We start from the raw sequence: 25,521 nt of genomic DNA, 5'->3' as shown, positions 1-25,521 counted from the left end.
AACAGGAAGAGGTCAAAGAGGAGGAAGAGGAGAAAAGTGGATTAGAAACCTATTCGGAAATGGGTCTATTGATTGGAGTGTTTATATATAATGACTCGAGGTCAATTGCCCACACATGACTGTATCTTTTCAATCTTCTTTTCGCGCACACAGGTATGTTTACATACATAAACACATACATACATACACACATACGTGTGATACATACTTACATACATACTGTACATATACATACATACATATATACGTTTATACATACATACATACATATATATGCATGCATACATATGATTCATATACGAGTATACATGCTCACATACATATATGATACATACACACACACACACACACACACACACACATATATGTATATATATATATATGTATAAATATATATATATATAAATATATATATATATATATATGAACATATATAAATATATATATATATATATATATATACGTATACATATACACGTACTAATTATACTTCTACTGCTGCCACTACAATTTCGTTCTTGCTCCGACAGATGGCAGCAAAGACGATTCCGGCGTTTTCCTGTACTACACCGAGAAAAAGTGAGTTTCCTTTTTCCATTTGTCCTTTTCACTTATCATGCCAGTTTGCACATAACCATCCATCCCCTCCCCCTCCCCCTTCCTTTTTACTGGAAAGTATAATCCTGGATACTGTAAACGACATGACGTCATGTGCTAGTGAATGTCGTCATTGATACCCATCAAAAGATCCCGAGGTTATTTTGTTATTTTACGTTCGACCTCTCGCCTTGAAGGTTACCCTCAACTGAATGAAATCACCTGGCGACAGAGGTTTGAATAGACGATTAAAGTCTTAAAAAGAATCTATATCTAATTGAGATGTTTTCTGAATTTGTTGAACCATACAAGTATATCACAAAACTTTGGCAGTTTTCGTCCCTCCCCCAAGTTGCCATATTTTTTCTGTGATGAACTTTAAATACTTTATTCTGGCAAACAGCACAAAACTTAATTCAGTTTAAAGGAACCCGTGGATCTTGAAAGGTTTAAAAATATTTCGATTAACCATTTCAGTTGAAAAGTTTTGTTGTGATTAACGCTGGGTGTATGTGTGTGTGTGTGTGTTTTCCATCGGCCTTAATCTTGATTTAGAGACTCTAACCGTACCAAAAAAAAAAAAAAAATCTAACCTTGAATATTTTTCTCATCCGTACGCTCCTTCTCCTACTCGACAGACAGCCGAAGAGCGCGGGAGTGCTCCTGATGGGTACGGGCGGGCGGATCAACCCACAGAGCGTCGAATACCTGGAAACGGCCTGCGAGCTCAACGAAGACAAAGTCATCCACCCCTTCGCCTTCAGGACCCACACACACGCCCTAGGTAAGTCACAGACGCAGAAGAAAGTCTCCTCGAAGTGGATAAGGGTTCTCAGTCCTCTGAGTGTTCTCTTGCCAATCCCAGGACACTTGAGTATTAACCCATTCAACTCATGTCAGCCGCTTGTGGTGTAGATACGAAAAACCGGATATGGTAGGCCTCGCGCCGGCCCGTACATCTGAATATCATCTGATGCGGCTTGACCGCGCGAGGATTGACGTCATATTTTTCTGGTGTTTAATCAAACATTTTTGGTGTTTTATGATTTTTTGTTTTTTTTGTTTGACCAAATGACAAGACATCTTGTCATCGGAGTTTAAAGGGATGACAACCGCGCTAGTAGCGGTGGGTGTAATGATCTGATGTCTGAAGTTTCGACAGTTTGAGTAACTAGCTCTTCCACTGGGACACGAACTATTCCTTGCGTGACTGGTTACCACCTGCCAATGATGCTACTATTGTATTATGCTGGACGTTCAAAAGAAAAATGTTCTGATACTTGTCCTAACCATTCCCCGACGCCAACTCGTACGTTTACCTGGATCACTTTCCTGTCTTCATATTTTCGCTGCGGAGGAGCTCATCTTCAGTTGAATAAAATCACCTGGCGACAGCCAGAATATATACTTAACTCATACAACACATCGAAAGCCAGTGTGTAGGTTCTTTTCATGGCCGGGAGATGGGGTCAGTGTTATCACCAGCATATCGACTGGCTGTATTGATTGATGTAAGCGGAACACAGTCGGAACTCTTTGATGTGGAATGAGCATGATTAAACAAGAACCAGAGGAAGTTGGAGTGGAAATGCCATGTGTGTGTATTTTACCTAGTTGTATTTTACGGGAAGGGGAGCTATGCTCGTGGTGTCCCGTCTTCATATCTCATTTTATCTAAACTATTTTTAAATTCATGTATTGTTTTTGCACACACCACTCTCTCATCTAACTTGTTCCAACTGTCTATTACTCTGTGAGGAAAGCTGTTCTTTTTCACATCTCTTCTGTAGCTGTCTTTCTTGATTTTCTTTCCGTGTCCTCTTGTATTTCTATTATCTTTTTGTGTGTGTGTGTGTGTGTGTGTGTGTGTGTGTGTGTGTGTGTGTGTGTGTGTGTGTGTGTGTGTGTGTGTGTGTGTGTGTGTGTGTGTGTGTGTGTGTGTGTGCGTGTGTGTTTCCAGCATGTGTTTATGCACCTGTATTTACGTGTAAGTGTGTGTGTGTGTATGTGTATCAACCTGGTTTTACTATACGAGCAAGGGAGCTATGCTCGTGGTAACCTGTCTTTGTATCTCGCAACATCTAGTTTGTTCTTAAATTCTTGTATCCTGTTTGCACACACTATTGTTTCGTCCAATTTGTTCCAAACATCCACCAATGTGTGTGGAAAACAGCATTTCTTTTTTCAGATCTCTTCTGTAACTGTCCTTTTTGAGTTTGTGTGTGTGTGTGTGTGTGTGTGTGTGTGTGTGTGTGTGTGTGTGTGTGTGTGTGTGTGTGTGTGTGTGTGTGTGTGTGTATTTACCTAGTTGTATTTACCTAGTTGTATTTTACGGGAAGGGGAGCTATGCTCGTGGGGTCCCGTCTTCATATCTCATTTTATCTAAACTATTTTTAAATTCATGTATTGTTTTTGCACACACCACTTTCTCATCTAACTTGTTCCAACTGTCTATTACTCTGTGAGGAAAGCTGTTCTTTTTCAAATCTCTTCTATAGCTGTCTTTTTTTTATTTTCTTTCCGTGTCCTCTTGTATTTCTGTCATCCCATTTTATCAGATTCTCTCTATCAGTAATTTCTATGCCTTTCATGATTCTGTAAATAGCTATCAAATCTCCTCTCTCTCTTCTTTGCTCTAGTGTCTGTAGTTTAAGTTTTTGTAGTCTCTCTTCATATGATAGTTTTGAGAGTGTTGGTGCCAGTTTTGTGATTGCTCTTTGTATTCTTTCAAGTTTTTTTATACATTTTTTTGTACTTGGTGACCATATCGTTGCTGCATATTCCAATCTTGGTCTTATCAGGGTGATTAGGATTTTCCTCACCATTTCTTCATCCAGGTATGTAAATGCCACTTTGATTGTTCTTATTAAATTATAAGTTTCTCCAAAAATCTTATTTATATGTTTCTCAGGTGACATATTATTCATAACAATGACTCCCAGGTCCTTCTCATTTTCTACTTTTTTTATTCCTTCTTCTCCCAAATTATATGATCCTGTTATTCTGTTTTTGCTTTTTTCCAAATTCCATTATACTACACTTTTTTGTATTGAACTCCATCTCCCACTTCCTACTCCATTCTTGTACTTTATTTAGATCTCTCTGTAGTGATTCACAATCTTCTTCAGTTTTCACTCTTTTCAGTAGTTTTGCATCATCTGCAAAGAAGCTCATATAGCTTTCAATTCCTTCATCCATATCATTAATATATATAGCAAACATTATTGGGGCCAGAACTGTTCCCTGCGGGACACCGCTTATTACTTCATTCCATTTTGAGTGCTGATCTCTTATCACTACTCTCATTTTTCTTTCTTGCAAAAAGTCTTCCATCCAATTTAGCAATTTACCTTGTATTCCTCCTTCATATTCTAATTTCTTAAGCAACTTCTTATGTGGTACTTTGTCAAAAGCTTTTTTTAGGTCTAGAAATGCACAATCAGCCCATCCATCTCTTTCTTGTATTATATCTATTAGCCTTGAATAGAAACATATTAAATTGGTGACGCATGATCGTCCTTGTCTGAATCCAAATTGCCTTGGATTTAGTACGTTGTTTTTTTCCAAGTATTTTACCCATCTACTTTTGATAATTCTTTCACAAATTTTTGCTATTGTACTTGTTAGAGAGACTGGTCTATAGTTGGTAGGTTCTTCTTTATTTCCTCCTTTATATATAGGTACTATATTTGCTTTTTTCCAATCTTCTGGAACTTTTCCTTCTTTTAAGGAACTGCTTATTATGCTATGTATTTTGTCTGCCAGTTCATTCCTGCATTCTTTCAGAATCCAGTTTGCTATTTCATCTGGCCCATGCGATTTTCTGACATCAAAATTACCCAAGTGTGTCAATATTTCATTCTTTGTTACTTCTATTTCTTCCATAGGGGGGACTTTTTCTTTCCACTCAATCTCTTCAGGTTGTATATTTTCCCTTGTAAACACTGATTTAAAATGTTTGTTCATAATTTCTGCCATTTCCATTTCCTCAGTGTATTCAACTCCTCCTTGTCTTAATTTCTCCAAATCTTGTTTGTTTTTCAGTTTATTGTTTACAAATCTGTAGAATAGTTTTGGTTGATCTTTACACTTTTCTATAACATCTTTTTCATATTTTCTTTTTTCCTCTCTGCACTTTTGTACATATTCATTTCTATAACCAGTATATATTTTCCATTTTTCAGGTCTTCTGTCTTTTTTCCATCTGTTCCAGGCTTTGTCTCTTTTGTCTTTTAACTCCCTACAACTTTTGTTGTACCAGCATTTTACATATTCTTTTTCTTGTTTTTGTCTTGGGACATACTTTTCCACTCCTTTTTTGTAAATTTTTGTCAAAATATTCCATTTCTCTTCCACTGATGTTTCTTCTTTGTATATTTCTTCCCAGTTTTCTTGTTGGAAGAATTCTCTTATTTGATCAAAGTTTGTTTTTTCATACATCATTCTTCCTTTTCTATATTGTTCATTTCTTTTCATATATTTTTCTTCATTAAGTTCCAGTTCAATCAATATGTGGTCACTTTTACCTATTGGTGTTTTATATTCAATCTTGTCCACTATTCTAGGTTCAGATGTAATTATTAAGTCTAGCCTCGATGGTTCTTCTTCATTTCTATACCTAGTGTTCTCTTGTATCCATTGTGTCATTGAATGGTCAGTAATCATCTCAAGTAGAGCATTTCCCCATGAGTCATCACCACTCTTTACTGTCATTTCTTCCCAGCAGATTTCTTTGCAATTAAAGTCGCCCATCATAACTATTCTTCCTCCGTCTTCCATTATTTTAGTTAATGCTATCTTTGTGTCCTCTAACATACTTTTATATTCACTCTCCTCCCATGAGGCTGTTTTCGGAGGCACATAATTGATCACAAATTTTCTGCTCTTCTTATCTCTGTCTTCCACTTCTATCATAATCATCTCTACTGTATTCTTTCCATATATGACACCTTTCACGTTTATATCCTTCTTAGTCAGGAACATAACTCCACCCCCTTGCTTTTTCTCTCTGTTTCTAATCCAATAATTGTATGCATCATGTCCTACACTGTTGGGTGGTAGTGGGCCTTTTAATTTTGTTTCTACAATTCCCATTATGTCCGGTTCTTTTTCTTTCAAATAATCATTCAGCTCATTCAATCCTGTTATTAATCCATCTATATTTGTGTAAGACACTCTTAGTTTTCTGCCACTTCCATTGTGTTCTCTGTTTCCCTTATGTTTTTCTTTTGTATGTCGAACTTCCTTAGTTTCATGTTCACTACTCTCCAATAGAATCTCTCTTTCTCTGACTCCGTTCTGTTCTCGTTTTTTGCCTTAGCTTCCAGTCTTTTCTGCTTTTCTTCCTCTCTTTCCTCTTTATTCATTTCTCTTTTTATCCATATCTTTTTGTATTGTTCACTTGTTGCTAGTTTCCCTGTTTTGGATAAGATATTCTCTGCCGTTGTTTGTGACTTGAATTTAATCTTAATTGGTCTGGTCTTGTCTGTGCTATACTTTCCGAGTCTAAATTTCTCTTCGATTTGTTTCATAATTTCTGGTTCATCTTCCTGAACTGATTCTAGTAATTGGCTTACTTTTTCATTTTCCTCTTTGATTCTTGTGGTTCTATCTGTGTTGTGTTTCTCTTCCATTCCTAATATAATTATACATTTCTTCTTGTCTGCTAAATCCCTTACTATATTCTCCTTTTGTCTCATCACTTTAATAACTGAGTCTTCAGTATGTTCTTTCAATTGCTGTTTGACTATGTCAGTGAATGAAACCTTATTTCCTTCTTGGGTTTTCTTCCAATTTTTACTTTCTTTAGCTATCGTTTCTCTGTTTTCTTTACTATTCTTCTTCAATTCCTCATTCTCCACCTTTACCTCTCTTAACTGTCTTTTTAGGTCTTCTATTTCATCAGTTAAGTTTTTATTCGCCTTTTCCAGTTCTTCCAATCTTTAACCCTTTGTAAAATGGTGTTCATATGACCTAACCTACTCTCCAAGTCCTCGATCACCTTATCAACCTTCTTCTCTAGTCTTGTCAGTCGGGGGGGGTTTGTGTCCCCCCCACTCTCTTTAAATCCCTTGAAAATATTCTCATCACTTTCTACTGTATTGTTCCTATCTATACTTCTAATCTTTACATTCTTATTAGACATTCCGTCGTCCTCCAGCTCGTCTTGTGGTCGTTTGTTTACTTTACGGCGGTCTGTTTGGACCAAGTCCTCTACTTCCTCATTACCTTCCATTTTCCCAGCAATCCCTCCCCTTCTCCTCTTTCCTTACTTTCCCACTACCCCACGAGCAATTTCCCCCCACCCTGTAAATACAAAAAGGCACTTCTCTTTGCGTTGGGATCCACAATCTGCACTTTTCTTCAGAACGTTCTTCAAGCCGTCCGTTCGTTGAAAGTGTGTGTGTGTGTGTGTGTGTGTGTGTGTGTGTGTGTGTGTGTGTGTGTGTGTCTACGCGTGTCACGTTTTTTCTGTATAAATGCATACTGGGGACCATTCCTATATCTGCGGACTCTTTACCAAGTTCATATCTTCATTGTCGTGTCACGCAGGTCGCGTCGTGTCCGGATTCAAAGTGCAGAGGACCCACGGCATCGACCAGTGGACTCTCATCGGCAAGATGGACCCCCAGCTGCCCCAGATGTTCTATCCCGTCAAAACGGACCTGACGCTAACGAAAGGCGATGTAGTGGTGAGTTGTCTCGCCAAGTTGTTCAACACTATTCTTGTTTCTGCTGTTTGTTGTTGTTGTTGTTGTTGTTATTGTTGTCATCATTACTTTTCTAATTTCTATTTTCATTATTATTATCAATTATTATCATAATCATCATCATTATCATTATTGATATTTTTATTATTATTATTATCATTATATGATATTATCATCATTATTATCATTATTATTATTATCATCATTATTACTATAACTATTATTATTATTATTGTTATTATTATTAACATTATTATTGTTATTACTATTACTACTATTATTAATATCATTATTACTATTATTACTATCATTACTATTACTGGACGAAAGACCTGGGACAACGGATTAATGATGGACTCGTCCATTTGTGATGCACAAATCAATCTTCCTTTCCCCCACACAGGCGGCCCGATGCACAATGGTGTCCAACCGAGATCGAGTAACAAGGATCGGGTAAGTAAGGCGACGAGGCTGAGGTCCTGCTCGAACCTCCACCCACACCCTCCCTTGAGGGCGAGGGGAGGGGGTTCGAGTTTTCATATTTCAAGTCTCGTGTTGCATACATGTTGTTCTCTGATCTTTGTTTGTTTATATATGTATATATATATATATATATATATATACATATATATATATATATATATATTGAGACATTGTGACAAGTTTGAGGAACGTGGAAAAGAAAGACACAGGTCTAGGGCCGAGTTTATTCCTGACCGGTTTTATCTGAAGAAGCTCTATGCAAAACCGGTCAGGAATAAACTCGGCCCTAGACCCGTGTCTTTCTCTTCTACATATATATATATATATATATATATATATATATATATATATATATATATATATGTATATGTATATATATATATATATGGTCTGCTCTTTTTACAGTGGAGTTTGTTCGCGAGATCATTAAGTTATCAGCCACAGTCAGCACAAGAACAGGTCGATTTACTTTGGAATTTAAATTGGCGATGTTGATGGCGTAAAAAGTTGGCAGGATGAGTAGGGGAGATGTCTTGATCTGTATGATACACACAAACACACACACACACACACACACACACACACACACACACACACACACACACACACACACACACACACACACACACACACACACACACACACACATACTCATTCAAACACACATACACACACACACAACGGTCCGAGTTCGAATTCCGCCCAGGGCTGAAATAATTTCAGCACCACTGCACTGCGAGTCGTTACTCCAACTCTCGTGGGCAGGGAGTTGGGTATGTGTGTGCGTGTAAGGTCACAGCCTTACCCATAGATCGGTCATATATGAACTCTGAGCTCTCATGTGGGAGGGTAATAGTTGTCGATCACGAGTCCAACACGTGGTCCAAGACAATGGTGAATCACACATATATAGGTGGCACAGAACCATCCGCTATACAATGTTGGACACTCGAGATGATAAATTACAGAGTCATATATCACAGGCCAGGACCTCATTAACGCACCTATACAGGTGACGGAGTACAAGAGAACAATGCTTATGAAACACTTCCCACACACACGCACAACCTTGCCAACAGAGGACAAACCACATTGGCGAAATGTACAGTCACGAGCAAAAGTTTTGACCCACGCCACGGTTCTAACAACGTCAATGTGATTTTGTTTTGTTTTTGGTGATTACGTGATATGTTTTCATACGTAGTACTTACCTTACAGTTAGGTACTTTCCTTGAATATATATAAAAAAAAAACTGTCAGGCAATAAAAATGAATTCTGTATCATGAAAATATCTGGGTCAGCACAAGAATTTTGCTCGTGACTGTACATTGGTTGTCATGTCTCCTCTCCCCCCATATATATATATATATATATATATATATATATATACATATAGTATATATATATATATATATACATATAGTATATATATATATATATGTGTATATATATGTATATATATACATATATATATATGTATACATATATATATATATACATACATACATATATATATGTATATATATAAATATACACATATATATATATATATATGTGCAGGGAAAAAACCCCACTGGTAAATAACAAGCTTAGTCCGAACGTTTTCGTCTATTTAAGACATTATCAAGTATCCCTTGATAATGTCTTAATTAGACGAAAACGTTCGGACTAAGCTTCTTATTTCCCAGTGGGTTTTTTTTCTGCATATTATTTTCACGTGTGCCTTGTGAATTACTGCAATATATATATATATATATATATATATATATATATATATATATATTTATATATAAATACATATATATATATATATATTATCCTGCACAGGGGATTCATGATCAAAATTTCCATTATTTCACTAATGTATCCATTTGTTCATATATTCCTTTATTAATCTAAATTTGTTTGTTTAACTATTGTTGTCTATAGACTGTCAAAATATATACATTGCTTCATGCCATCACTATTCAAAATGAAGTGTCCTGTTCTTGTTCAACTTTTTCGTTAACAATCAATATACAGATCCTGATCAGCTAAGTATACGTTACAGAACATATGGTTCAATGAGGACGAAACAAATCAAATTAAGCAAATGGGTTCCACAGTTATCGACATTTTCGTTCGCACCTTCCCCAATGTGGGACCCTGAGAGTCATAAGCGATGGTTTGGGTGTAAGTTTAAACGAAAGTTTCAACTGTGAAAATGGCAGACTGGTATCAGACATGTGACTATTGTTGTTTTATGTGTGTAGTTCTAGATTTTGTATTTTGTATTAATATTGTGATATGCTTGTGTGTGACTCGTTCGAGCGCTAAGAACACTTTATATATATATATATATATATATATATATATATATATATATATATATATATATATATATGTATATATATATATATATATATATATATATATATATATGTATATATATATATATATATATATATGTATATATATATATATATATATGTATATATATATATATATACAAATATCTCCATTTCACATTTTTCTGTTAGCATGTCGGCCTCAGTTTGATTATTATTATTATTATTATTATTATTATTATTATTATTATTATCATTATTGTTGTTGTTGTTGTTGTTGTTGTTGTTGTTATTTGTGCATGACACTATTGCAATCGATTTTTGCATGACACTTTCTGAGTTGATTATTGCATGCCAAAACCGACTCAGAAGTCACTCTCCTCCTCATTTGCTCGGATTCTGGTGACGGTCTAGTTCCGGTAAGTGGTGATGGTGGTATTCCTCTATTCCCGTGGTATATTTGTCTTCAGGTCACAAGATTAAGGCTCTTCTAACCTGCATGACTGGTCTTTAAACGACAAACTTCATTTTGCATTGAAGTATATAACATACGCACTCATACACATGCGCGCACACACACACACACACACACATACATTCTTGAGACCAAGAAATATGGACGTTAAACCATTTTATTCTGGCTAAAGCCAGATGATTTTCGTCAGCTCTAACGATCAGATTATCTTGTGTGAGCATTTGAGACTGAAGACTCTTAAAGAGTGTACCCTGAGAGACTCTTAGATTCCAGGGCAATGGTTCTCAAACTTTTTCGTGAGCGACCCTGTCTGGAACATTTAAATCCTTCCCGACCCAGTATAAAGAGAAACGAAAATGGACAGTGATATATACCCTTTACTTTGGAAAAGAAATAATGTGTACAACTTCTCTTTAACAAAACTAAATTAACAGAATCCAGAGCACTGCATTTCCTTCAGAAAACTAAATTAATGGGATCCGTGGTGTTGCTTCTGGTGGGGCCCTGCGACCCATCAAAATTGATCTCGCGACCCAACATTGGGTCGCGACCCATAGTTTGAGGAACACTGTTCTAGTGAGTTGTACAAGGTGTGCTAATAGCAAACGAGAGTACTTACAAATGTACTCCCTCCGATTCGCGATCAGGCAGTCCCAGAACTATGTACAACCACTAACTCTCTGAACCAAACGAGGCAAATCTTAACACGTTACTGTTCCTTAAAAACCGATTGAATATCGTTTGACGTTCGCCAGTACGAAATTATTAAAGTTGACAAAAGGAAGAATAAAATGTGACCACGGCAATCTTCAGCTGTTTCTCAACCAAAGATCCGCAGTTACAGTTAATCCTGTAATGGCTTGATTTTATATATATATATATATATATATATATATATATATATATATATATATATATATATATATATATAATTCATTATTACACAATACGTCTTAATCGAAATGTCCATTTCTTTAATTTTCCCGGGCTAGTTGCATCTCATAATGTGGCCATGATTTGCACATTTTTATATCACTAAATGCTTCGAAAAAGTGACTATCTTATCTTATGTCGCATCAAGGAGTTCCCTAAATATATATATGAGTCGACGTTAGGAGTCCAAAAGTTTCGAGGGTTGAGAAACGCTAATCTACAGAAGCCAACATCGTAACTGCAGTTCCTGTCGACTTGGCCATTTAGTGATCTAGCCCAACCAGACATAAACCAGCTGGGAGCTTCACAGCTTCGCTGCAGCAAACTGCTGCCCTGCATTACATAAAGAGTATTCTAAAGCGTGCTGGTTTCGCATTCGCTTAGTAGTGGGTTCGAATCCCGCACTTCTCCCTGCTCCAACAGTCCCCAAAGCGCATAGGACGGCAGCTACGCGGCTCCTGGCGTAAGCTCTTCAGCTTCTTCTTCTCATGGATCCTTCCACCAAAGGAGGCACCGTTTTTTGTGGGTTCTCCTCTTTGCACATTTATAAGGGCAACGTGAGGTTCTTCCGAAGCACTGCTTGTCCTCCAGGGACCGGGCCATGAGAAGAAATGTGGAGCTCTTCCTTGGTACTGCCCAGCAACTAACCATCGGTGGACTCAGCACTACAACTTAAGACACCGTCTGGGTATTCGTTTCCGTTTTCTTTGCCTGGTACTATGAAACACTTGCCGGAACTCTTATTTTCATTACCCCTCCCCCCCCCCTCTCTCTCTCTCGTTGATCTTCGATTAAGCAAGCGACCGAGGTCCTTTGAAGTTGGGAAACCCGTAGAAAAAGAGTACGGCAAAATGTCCAGAAGGGAACAAACACAATAATCTTTTTTTTTGTTCTGCACACCCCACCCTACCCCTCTACTCCACCTGCCGACGCTCCTGACTCCTGTGTGGGTGTCTTCAACCCCTGATGGTATTCCTGACACCTGATGCCTTCTACGACACCTGGAACCATCTACGACTACCGATACCATCTGCTGGACGGATCTTTAGGAACAAGAGCGCGGACGAGATGTGCAATTTCTACTTAATGTACTGGACGGAAGGCGAGACTCTCCGACGCCGTGTCTGTTCCACCCACGGGGCTCCCTTTTTCTACTGGATCCGCAACGGCGTGGAGGGACGCCCACTCTCCAACGTTCCCGATGACGCCTCCGCCCTCCCGCCCGGAACCACCGCCCACGACCTCGGCCTCCTGTAGTAGGTGGAGACCTGAGTTCGATCTCTGACGACGATCTCGAAAGAAGACTTCGGAGAATGCAGGCGATGAAGACAAAGAACCCGCATATCATGTTCACAGACATACACACGCTCGTGTATGCTGTACATACATATATATGAACACATGTACACATACTCGATGGCGCAGTGGTAGCGTTCGCGGGCGTCACTACGGCGGTCCGGGTTCGCATCCCGCTCAGGATTGAAATAATTTCAGTATCGCTGCGCTGCAAGTCGTTACTCCAATTATCGTGGGCGGGGAGTTCGGTGTGTATGTGCGTGTAAGGTCACAGCATTACCCATACATCAGTCATATATCATTTCTGAGCTCACAAGTCCAACACGTGATCCAAGACCATGATGAATCACACACACACACACACACACACACACACACTCGACGGCGCAGTGGTACCGTTCTCGACCGCTAATTCCGTGATTCCATTTCGATTCCCGCTCAGGGTTGAAAAAAGTTCAGCACTGCTGCACTGCGATCCGGCACTCCAACTCTGATGGTCAAAGAGTTGTGTGTGTGTGAGTGTGTGTGTGTGTGTGTGTAATGTCACAGTATTATCCACAGATCGAGCCATATATGAGCTCTGAGCTCTCATCCGGAAGGGTAATAGTTGTCGATCATAAGTCCAACACGTGATCCAAGACCGGGGTGAAACACGCGCGCGCGCACACACACACACACACACACACACACACACACACACACACACACACACACACACACACACACACACAGGCTGACCCCAAAAATTCATCAGTCATTGGTTTCCCACCTAACCCGAATTACTGAAATCCACGGATTTGACAAACACCATTTTATCCCTCCATTTATGTGACATATTCCCAGTAAAGAAGAAAACGTACCCATATCTACTGTATATCAGTGTAAATCTACGCTTAATAGTGATAAATAATTCCCACATTCACCAACCATTGATTCACACACTATCTGCAGACAGAGTAATTTTGTGATATAAACAGGGCATTTCGTTATTACAGGGATATGGGCTATAAACTGGGTACTAAAAATCATCATTACATTCCCATATAATTTACCTGTTACGAGGATAAAATGGTGTTAAACAACAATGATTATCCGTCTATTTCACCACTGATTTGCACACTAAGCGACAATCACCAACTATATTGCAGTGTAAAACTGGGCATGTCTTCATAGGGATACGAACTGTAAATTAAGTTTATATATTGCCACTATAGTTTTATATTATTTATTTGTTCGAAGTACAAAATACCGTGTAATTATGATAAATATTCGCCTGATTTACCAGCAATCGTACCAGCAAGGCCACATATACTGGAAAGACAAATGGACAAAATGAACGATTATCAAAGAAAACGGAGATGATCTTCTTCGGTATGACATGAAATGATAACACAATTGCATGCGTGCGTGCACTACGACAATCTAATTTACACAACCACTGCACAAGTTTTATTTATGAAAACTGTTCACTGTACAACTAATGAATGTAAATGCTATTTATTGCGGTACTTTGGAAGTATCAACTATGCTAATGGAACTTTCGATGGGGCTTTGGTGACTGGGTGATGGGGTTGCAAGGCGTCTTAATACTAAATCATCTCACTCTACTTTCGTAACTCGTAACAGTCGGCGCAAGGGCGGAATAAACACAGTTCTGACGTCACCTGGCACCAGTGGAATCCTGGTTGTGTATGTCAGTTAGTATCAGCCTCATTCACTGACCTCACGATCTGAATTTTTTTCATTTTTTTTTATTCACACCAAGTGACGTCATGAAAAAATCACACCTCTCTTGCCAGTCATTTGTTCATTTGTTTCATTTGTGTTATATATGTTTGCACACCAAGTGACGTCATGAAAAAACACACCTCTCTTGCTGGTCATTTGTTTCATTTTTGTTATATACGTTTTTTCTTATTCACACCAAGTGACGTCATGAAATAGAGTCACACACCCCGTGTGTGATTTGCTATTAGCAGACTTTCGTTGAGTTTAGGATTCCTTCACTCCCTCTGCTTGTGGTGCACCTGACACACACAACTCTCTCTCTAAGGCACCTCGCACACCAAAGCAACCAGTTGTATGAAACTGATCGCACGCATCTTATATGTAATTAAGTATATACATATGCATATACATACATATATATATATATATATATATATATATATATATATATATATATATTCAAGTATATAGGTCTTTTTCTTAGTGTCACTTTCGATGCGAAATTGTCTTCAAGGATAGAAACAATGCCATTGGTTGCAGTGTCGTAAGCAACTGGTTTCATGCAACTGGTTGCATCGGTGTGCGAAATACCTTTCTCTCTTCCTTATTGCTTGCATGACTCACTTACTGGTTATGAAGAAACTCCTATTATTCCTCCATACGGCGATCTCTGGCCTGAATGAAATCGTCTTATTCTCTAGAAAATCGCCTAGAAAAGGATGTCTTAAATTCTCTAGGATTAAATCAATACATCGATGATAACTTACTTATTCTACATGTGTGAAAATATTAAGTGAAGGACAAAAAAATTGTCACGTATTTTCGGGATGATTATATGTGCATCTCATGAAATATAATGACAACTTTGTCGTGCCTGTATCCGGTGAGCCTTAAACCATTTGTTTAATATTTCACCTATTCATCTATTTATTTATCTATTCTACTTTCGAATACCACGTGCAAACCTTCACAAAATTCAAGCTCATCAAACGACAATGCACAGGTATGTCAAAGATGTCATCAGAGTTCGCTAGATCTATATAATCAGACAAAACGGCTTTCCTTCCCCATCCAACGGGTTGCCAGTTCGCGAAATGCAAAACACGCATGCGCCAAACAAGTCGCCTTGTACTGTCTAACTTTATCGTCTGGGGCACAAGAGATTACACCACTGAACGTTCTAAATTCGTTCTTGTAGTCAGCAGAGGGGTGAAAACGAAGGCCTGTCTTCACCAGCGCAAGATGGAATAAGATAAGCCACAACGACTGGCAAGCTTTTGAATTATGCAGAGCTGTGACGTCATATCGTTTGCGAGTCGACCAGCAACGACTGTCAGTTGTTTTATGGAAGACATTATCCGTTCAGGTGTTTTAAATATTGTGAGAACGATGAAGAAATATGTATACATATATACATACAGTATATTGTACATTTTCCAAGGATCCAGATAGCAGATAAGGGGTACATGTTTAGTAGTATATTCAACGTCAGAAAAGTTCCTCATATTTTTTTGCCAAACGATCATGTATAAAATATTAACCCTTACGTTGTGTTTTATAACTTAATTAGTTTATTCTAGCTGTCGCCAGACGATTTTATTCAAACGAGATTAAATACATTAAAGGAATATCGCGGTCAATATATTAATCAGTATCTATGTCATCTTAGGATAAAGACCTTTCTGGAAATATTTGTTCGTGTGTGTGGATCTGTGTGCGTACACGTGCACAAACGTACACGCATACACACACACATATGCACACGGGATTGGGCACGGCAAGTACACTCAGAATGACAATTAGAGCAAGTTTGTCATTGGCAGACTGTTTATATAGCTCCGTTATTTGCTTTGATGTTTTCATCGGATACCATATACGATATAGTTACTGATCGATATGATATATCAAATCAATGTTATTTATGATATATCAAACCAATAATATAAGAATATTCCTTAATGGAATAAGTAGAATACAATATGGTATTAAGACGGTATGACTTATGGTATGACTGGTACCTTGTGACGTCACAGATTCAGCTCGATCGTGTCGTCATGTCGACTCAACTTATTCCATCTTGATCTAAATTCTTTGCACCATCCTTTGAACGTGCCTTCTCCTTTTTCCCATTTCCTCTAGCGGAACCAACGAGGATGAGATGTGCAATTTCTACATGATGTACTGGACCCACGATAACAATATGGACAAAAAGAATTGCTTCACCCTTGGTGCGCCCTTCTACTCCTGGGAACGAGGGGGACTCAACAGCATCCCCAGCGAGGAAGCATCATCACTTCCCGTTGGAACCTCAGCCAAGGAGCAAGGGATTGTGTCCCATCAAACCTAAGGAACTCCCCCCACACACATACTTCACTCCCCCCCCCCAAAAAAAAAAACTCCCCCCTCCCCCCTTTCCCCGTTACCCTCCCACCTCCCCTTCATTCGTAGGCACCTGATGTCAAACTTGAACACACTGACCCGTGGATCGTAAAGTAAGGAGGTTGATATTTTAGTTCGGAGAACTACGACGTCATGACGTCATGTCGACAGAGTTGGATGCCTTGCTCTTTACCGGACACTGTTTCTAGTTCGGTTGTGTGTAGCGAGGTTCCTAAAGGCAGCGAGTAAAAATGTGTTAGTACAACGCCAGCTGTCAAATAGATTCCATCCACAGAGAACAATCTGAAAATAATCTCGTAGTCGTTCCGAAAAGGTTTTGACGTTCTTTTGTTTTTCGAAGCTTAGATTCAAAGGGCAGTGAAGGGGTTTAGGAAACTCCTGAAAGGAAAAACTGCAGAGAAAATATGTAGACAACGCCCTTGGTTTTGTCTTTGAATTAGATGACTTGGACTTAACTCGTTTCAGGTCTCTAATTCGGAATGATGAATCTTGCGTTCTGTTCACGCAGTCTACATGTGCGCACACATATACATAAACACACACGTGCACACACACACACACACACACACATACATATATATATATATATATATATATATATATATATATATATATATGAACACACTCCTCATTCACGAGTCTGAATTAGGTGACCCACCCACTTCTCATTATAAAGAATGTTAATATCATCCCATGTAAGATATTTCCATAAGCAATGATAATATTCATAAGAAACCCATAAAAATTACCTTGAATTTTCGTTTGGTGTAACTGCTAAAGATCTTAAACATTAATGGCGATTTTTGGGCCCTTTTTCCTGTCCATTTCCTCATATATAACAGAAGTTTCAGATAGTTTTACATCCTACGCGGTAATTTTGGTCTCCGTCCTATAGAATGGATATAAATTCACTATAATCAGTACAGAGGAAAATGACAGGCTTAGACAATTTAGCTTACACTGTCTGGAAAGACGCAGAGCGCGGGGTGATCTAATAGAGGTGTTCAAGTGGATCAAAGTCTTTAACAAGAGTAACGCAACAACATCATCATATTAAGACAACAGGGCAGGACTCGCAGTAATGGATTCAAATTAGACAATTTTAGATGTAAGAATGAAATAGGCAAGAATTGGTTTACTAATAGGGTGGTCAGCGAATGGAATAGACTTAGTAACCATGTAGTGAGCGCTTAAACTACCAATTGTTTTAAGAAACGTTTAGACAACTTTATGGATGGAGATGACAGGTGGTAATGGACATGGAACTGCCTAATGTAGGCCTTATGGTCTCTTGCAGTCTCCTTCATTCTTATGTTCTTTGACACGGCAATTTCTTTCTTGTCTGGTCTGCATTTATATTTTAACGTACAAGGAATCCGTTTGAAATAATCTTATTCCTTAGTGAACTCTTATATAATCATCTCAGGATTAGGTTAGTAGACAACGATGACAAACTAAATTATCGTTTCTTTTATACAAATGCAATGCTTTTCTCGCTTAGCTTATATATATCATAGGGTTGAGCTTCTCTGCACAAATCCCTAATAGTTCATATTTATCAAAATAGTGTCTCTTTAGTGACAGATATATGAAAATATTTCGTGCATATTCGTTTCCCGTTGAAAACAAGATGCTTCGTGAGTCGACATGACGTAAGCAGCGTCACTAAAAATTGGCGCGAAAACACATTATAGTACCAAAAATAAAAATAAGTAAATTGATATATACATAAGTAAATTAGATAATAAAAAATAAATAAGATAATAATTAACTTATTAATAAACTAGCGTAATGGCTTAAAAAGAATAGGTACAGTTGATGTACAAGTTAGGCCACCAACATGAACCCGTCCTAATTTTCCTTTCCATAAGATCAAAAATAAAATAAAAAACTTGAACAATGCGTTGTAAAATCATTCATGCACGATATATAGATTTGTTTAGAATCCACTTATGAAGGAATCATATGATTAAAGTAAGATAAACAAAAACACCATGAGCGTGTGCCTGATCATCCATAACTTATGAGAAGGAAAAAATAGGTTTAGTTTCATAATTTACTCTCTTTTTCTTAAGTAATTCTTAATCTGTTATATATTGTTATCGTTTTACTGATGCTATAATCAGAAACCAAATGAAGTTTATCGTTACACAAAACTTTTGAATGCCACCCCACGTATCGGGTCAAAGAACAGGACTGCTTATTTTCCTGCAATTTCAAACTTACGGCCGACTTGTACAGAAATAATGTCACGACCTACCTAAAATGGCCTCTCGCGATAGGCAGTCATTGGAAGAATCCTTTTATTGTTGTTATATTTTACGGAAATGACACTAAGGGGTGGAAATCTTCCACATAAAGAGATTGACGAGTTTGAATCTCAATGTTCCTAAGTTCCTCCTTTCACTCTCCCCCACCCTCCACCTAGTCGAAATTTCCGATCAAGAAGGGCACATTAAAATTCACTCGCCACCTGACATGGTGCTTCTGACAGAAACCAGTGTTTACTTTTTTTCTTTTAATAATCAGTTATTCATTGACTCGTGGTTACGCACGTATTACGGTACTAGTTTGTCCCCATTACCGTTTTTATCTAGCAGTACACCGTCTATGATTACAAATATTTATCTAAAAACCTTAACATAGTTACCACACATAACCGTCCAACCTTTTTTTTCAAAATTCAGATACTATATGAAATTCTAGATTATATATTCTTTGAATACGAGACCAAAACATAGGATAGTTTAGGTACCTATCTTTATAATAAAATTGTATCAACACATCTAAAATGAATTGAGTTAGGGATATGAAATCTTAGAAAACTAAACATTTATAGTGCCTTGTTGTTTTGTACTTGTTAGTGCCTTCCAATGACATCTTTTTTATTACCAAACTTCTCAGAAATGCAACACTTAATTAACCAAGGTTAAAGACTTTGGTTAAGTTATTTTTCTCCCAAAACTACGTGTATACAATCACGAGCAAAAGTTATGACCCACCCAGAAGTTTTCATGATACAAAATTCAAATTCTTTGTGTGACAATCTTTTTTCATATATTCAAGAAAATTACTTAACTGAAAGATAAATACTACATAGGAAAGTATATCACGTACTCACTATAAAAAAAAATCATATTGACGTGGGACAAAATTTTCGTTCGTGACTTTACGTGCAAGACAAGAAAGCACTGTAGACAACATCTTTGATGGTTGAGTCAGCAATATGATCATGCTAACATTAGAGTGAAAACAGTGGGTGCTGGCCACTTGAGGAAGTAATCCCCTCCCCTTAATTAAAAAGAAAAATACAGGTGCACTTAAACATGCTAGTTTGATTTTTCCTTCTTGGGGTCATGCTCCAACAAGCCATATTGCCTAAGATCCTGGTATGACAAAGGTAAGCTAAAGATATTTTGTTGTAGTTTTCTATATTTTTTCGTTTTCCTTATATTCTTGTGTTTTCTACATTCCTTTCTTTTCTTTTGCATTATTTTTCTTTATTTTCTGTTTTCTTTCTTTTTTGTGGGGAAGGTACTCTGAACGGCATTATTGAATGTGTCTAGTATCTAAAGATAGCCGTCAGTGGACACAGATATCAGAGCGGAATTCCACCATCCAGTAACTAATATATCTATCCTATAACATCATTAATTTTCACAAAAATGAAGGGATCAAAATATAGTTTATCATTTTTTTTCGTTTCATTGTTATTTCTTAATTTCAAATATATCTTATGATTTCACATATATCGTTACACACGTCTTAACGAGTTTAAATTTCATGGCATCCAAACATGAACAAGAAGATAAATATTTTGTTTTTATCTGTACTGCACGTATGTTTCTGTTGCATCTTAGATCACTTATGTAGATATTCTTCCTGTAAATGTCTCTACATCTGTATATTGTCGCATGTTAATTGTGAATTGATATTTATTTCTATCTTGTTACCATTTTAAACATATTGCAATGTTGCATGATTACTGGCAGCCCAGCCGTCCTTACTGGAGGTTGAGAAGAAGTGGGAGGAGTGACGAGGTGGGTATAGGAAGGGTAGTGGTAGAAGGGGTAGGAGGGGAGGGGGAGGAGGTAGAGCCAAGATGTTTTCGCAATGTTATAAAGACATCTTGGGCAAAAGCTATGGTGTTGGCGATTCTCAACATGGTAGGGTCTGTTATAATTGGCTGTTGCGACGAACGCGAAACGAATTTGAATAAGTTAGCGGACGGAAACCGTTATGAATGACCCTATTTAGACAGAGGGAGTGTGGGGGGAGGGGGAGGATCATTTGTCAACTGAATAAAACCGATATCTTTGCCACAACTAAATCATCTTGGAAAGGTTAAGAATTTGATCCACGTGAGCACTGAGGAGTTTCTCTGGAATGGAGAAAGTCTTATGTCATGTCACTTTAGTGCCTCTTCCTCCTCCTCATCCTACAGGAACAGCTGGTAATTCCTGTTTTTCCACTTTTTTATAGTACAAAATTGAGCTGCAGGAAATATATACTTTGTGTCCTTTTTCTACCCAAACGGACAACCCACCTACACCCCTTCTTAGTCATAACCAAGAATGATTATTTGAATGAAAATATATGCATATATACTTTGTGTGCACGAATCTGTTTCTCTTCTGACTTGTCATCTCTACTTTCAAAGGTCCACAAACCGAGACGAGATGTGCAACTTCTACCTGATGTACTGGACAGAATCGCCGGAGCCCCTTCGTCAGAAGTACTGCTTTAGTCCCGGCGCCCCCTTCTACTACTGGAGGAACGAACTTGTCGACATCCCACGGGACGCTTCCGCCCTGGATCTCTCCCCATTTCCGCCTGGAAGATCTATGCATCATCACTCAGCCGCCCCGTCCCACATGGACCCACTACCACCTCCAGCCCGCGAACTCTCCCCAATCGACCTGGCGGCCTCACTTGAGCTGGCGGCGTTTGATCTGCCTGCACTGATGCAGAATCAACGACGCTATGGTCGGCGGTACGCGCATCTGTAGAAACTCGGCACGATGCCTGTAGGCCGTAGTGGGTCAGCCGGTCAATCTGTCCGGCCCCTCTTCCTTCTCCCACCGGTTCTCTAGCCTAATGAGACCGGTGCCGGCTGGTGGACACGACAGGGGCGTTGTAGGGACACCTAAACGCGTGTATATTAGTGAAGATACTTCTTGTGCGTCTGCGTACGTTCATCGTGGTCCCCACACAAAAGGGACACAATTTTACCAAGGGGACCTACCTACTTTATACCTGGATACAGGTTTACTACTAGGACAGAAGTGTACTGCTACAAGAACACTTTCCATTCTTAAACATTCTTTTTTTTTTCCAGGGGATCCAATGTCAGATCTTATCTATAGCCGTTGGAGACATGCAAGCTAACGAACACAGACCAAGAGAGAGAAATACATCGAGACAAAGAACAGTTACCGGGTCTAGAACCCACACTCCTCATCAATTTTCCTTTCCATTTTCTTGTTCTCTTAAGAACCTAGATACGCAGTCTCCTTCAGGCGATCCTAAGACTAATTATAGTCCAAACTGCAGCATACCTTTTGAAAGTGGGTCCTCTTGATCCTTTCTGATGTCAAATCTTCATGATAAAACCCCTTCCTTGCACGGGTGCGTGGAACACTGAGCGCTAGTCTTGTTCCAAAATGTTTCAGGTTTCCCCTTAATGTTTCGGACAGACACGACACTGATGTTTGGACCTTCGTAGTGGTCATGTGTCCGTTTTGAATTACCTCGTCCCTTCTTTCATTCATTCTACTTGAAGAGGAAGATCTTTTTTTTATGGGAGGGGCTAGGAATACGGAAGAATTCGAAACCTGGTTCTCCGATACAGGTGTCGCATATCAATCCGACTTCTCGTGAGATTGAGATTTATTTTTGGAAAATATTCAAGGATACAGGACTTGAACTGATATATTCACGGGAAGAAAGCATACCAGAGAGAGAATGGTCCATGATCTACCCCAAGAAAATATCCCACTTCTCGTCCTCCTCTTCCTCTTCCTTCCTTCAAGCAAGAGAGGAGCAGGACAGGAACTACAAAGCGCTTTAAAAACACTACGGTGTCCTGTTGGCGATCGGTGGCGTCATTTCCTGTTTGAAGCCTAGTCGACATGACGTTACAGTCCAAGCCAACGGTCACGTGACATGGACCTGCGTGTGGCTTCACTCAAAGTTCAATTAGGGAAGGGAGAGTCGTCTTGACGTTTTCTTAATCGCTCCAAGGTTGTATTCGTCTATGGTGTACTTACAACAAACAACAAATAATGGGCTATTAATATATATATATATATATACATATATACATATATATATATATATATATACATATACACACATACTGTACATATATATGTATGTATATGTATATATATATATATATATATATATATATATATACATGTGTGTATACGTTTGTGTATATATATGCAAACGAAATACACATGCACATAAATTACATATATACATATCCATATCATATATATATATATATATATATATATATATATGTATGTATATGCATATGTATGTATATACATATATATATATATATATATATATATATATATGCATATGTATATGCATATGTATGTATATACATATATATATATATATATATATATATATATATATATATATATATGGTATAAGTATAACTGAAATATAAACACATATATTTATTATATATTTTAAAATATAAATATCATTCCATGTTCTCTTTCTGTAAATCGTATCTCAATAAATATTATAATACTTTCATTATTGGTTTCCTTTGTCACCCAACCTAAGAAGATGCTACCTTATATTAATCCGATTAAATCATTCGTAAATGTAATGAAACCGACATCTCCCTACCTAAAGGAATCTATTGTAATTGAAGAACGTCAAACGTAGGAACAAAGATAAAAAATTAACTTGATATGAAAGGTAAAGTCGTCAGGTTTATGTTCAGTGGTTACAAAGTTGAGATGGGCTGGACATGTGGCGCGTATGGATGATTATAGAATTCCAAAAACGAGTTATGATTGGTAGAATGCACGGAAGAAGACCCAAGGGTAGGCCTCGAATGAGATGGATGGGCGGTCTGAATGCGGAGTTGCACAAATAAGGAATATATAAAAACAACCTTGATGCAAGCAATACAGGACAGAAGGACATTGAAAGTATTATTGTTGGTGGACCAGAATCTACTGGAAAATCAAAATCCAATGGAGTATGTAAGTATTGGGTAATGTATCCAAATCTCTTGTATTAAAATCTAAGCTTTATCCAATCGGTCAACGGACGTATAACTAAATTATATTCAAATATTACTGTTTTGTGGAGATTGCTGACTGAGCGGGTTAGGTCGTCGTTACTTGCGACGAAGGTCAAAAGGATGGCGGTTCGAATCCAGCCACAGGCGAAGTTGAACCAAGGGCATGGTTTATTATTCCACGCTCCAAAGTCCTCTGTAAGGGCACCGTCCTAGCCTTTCGATAGGAGGGAGTTTGTGGCGTTTAACCATATCATCGCTCTTTTGTGGTATTTGTTGATTTGTTTGTAATGACTGATTCTGGTGATGGGCCACTGAAAATGAAAGGTCAAGATGTATGGACGAATATGAAGAACTTACCGTCTCATTTTGAAAGGAAAAATTATTATAAGAAAAATAGAAAACACGAAGAATCTGAATGATCACCAGAATGTTGTCTTTAATGCTATTTATTTTTTCATACATACGCACATACATGGATACATATATACATCCATCCATACATACATACATACATACATATATATATATATATATATATATATATATATATATATACACACACACACAGCATGTATACCTCACCCATATATTTCGGGAATATATCCTCCATCTATATTCCATAAAAACCCACTATACAATTTAGCGAAACGCAAAAACATGACATTTAGAAAAGTGCCAAACCTAAGTCAGTACACTTTGCAACAAACCGAACACCTACGCCCCATCCAGTTTTCTTCCTTGAAAGGTAAAATTGTGAAAAACTGTACGATTTCATCTATTCTATGCGGCATCTTTACCTTTTCTCAACATTTTTCATATGCATAAACAATCGTCACAAATGTATTACAATAATAGCTTTACGAAAAAAAAACGCCATACGTTGAAAATAGGAAAAGGCAAACGATTTTTTTTTTTCATAAAAGTCACATTTGCAATTTTGCATTTTTTTTATTTGTATATGATGGTCGCGAGTTACTTCCCATTATGTCGTCTTAAATCTTTAGCCAACCTTACTTAACCTCACCCTCCAAACCTAAACTTTATCTAACAGTATAAAGGGAACAGTAATTTGTGGTCATTATTCATAGATATATATTAAAAAATATATTGTAGAGGTGAAAATATATCCATGAAAAAAATCCAATGTCTTATACTCCCGAACTTACATCTGTCACATCCTAAAACTTACTAAAGATCACGTAATTTAGATAAATGCGCATTGCAATTGGTCACAAAATGTTTGACAAATGCAGAGGCTTCCTGTGTACATAGAAATATATATATATATATATATA

General features: G+C 37.7%; 1 protein-coding gene across 2 annotated transcripts in view; it reads left to right on the top strand.

The window, feature by feature from the left end:
* Phm (Peptidylglycine-alpha-hydroxylating monooxygenase) overlaps positions 1 to 23,272 on the top strand; it is a 79,699-nt gene extending 56,427 nt beyond the window's left edge. The window contains exons 5-9 of one of the 2 annotated variants that reach the window (XM_076172535.1): positions 531 to 579; positions 1,236 to 1,381; positions 7,150 to 7,289; positions 7,711 to 7,760; positions 21,611 to 23,272. In XM_076172535.1, the coding sequence (XP_076028650.1) occupies positions 531 to 579; positions 1,236 to 1,381; positions 7,150 to 7,289; positions 7,711 to 7,760; positions 21,611 to 21,959 (734 nt within the window). In that variant the 3' untranslated portion in view covers positions 21,960 to 23,272. Of the gene's footprint in view, positions 1 to 530; positions 580 to 1,235; positions 1,382 to 7,149; positions 7,290 to 7,710; positions 7,761 to 16,689; positions 20,247 to 21,610 lie in introns of those variants that run through there. The other variant, XM_076172536.1, reaches the window with a different exon arrangement.
* Positions 23,273 to 25,521: the final 2,249 nt, after the last annotated feature.

This window comes from Oratosquilla oratoria, chromosome 33, assembly GCF_046742065.1.
Source record: "Oratosquilla oratoria isolate Oo_2021 chromosome 33, ASM4674206v1, whole genome shotgun sequence".
Classification (NCBI taxonomy): domain Eukaryota; kingdom Metazoa; phylum Arthropoda; class Malacostraca; order Stomatopoda; family Squillidae; genus Oratosquilla; species Oratosquilla oratoria.
This window is presented reverse-complemented; position numbering and strand designations above follow the sequence as displayed.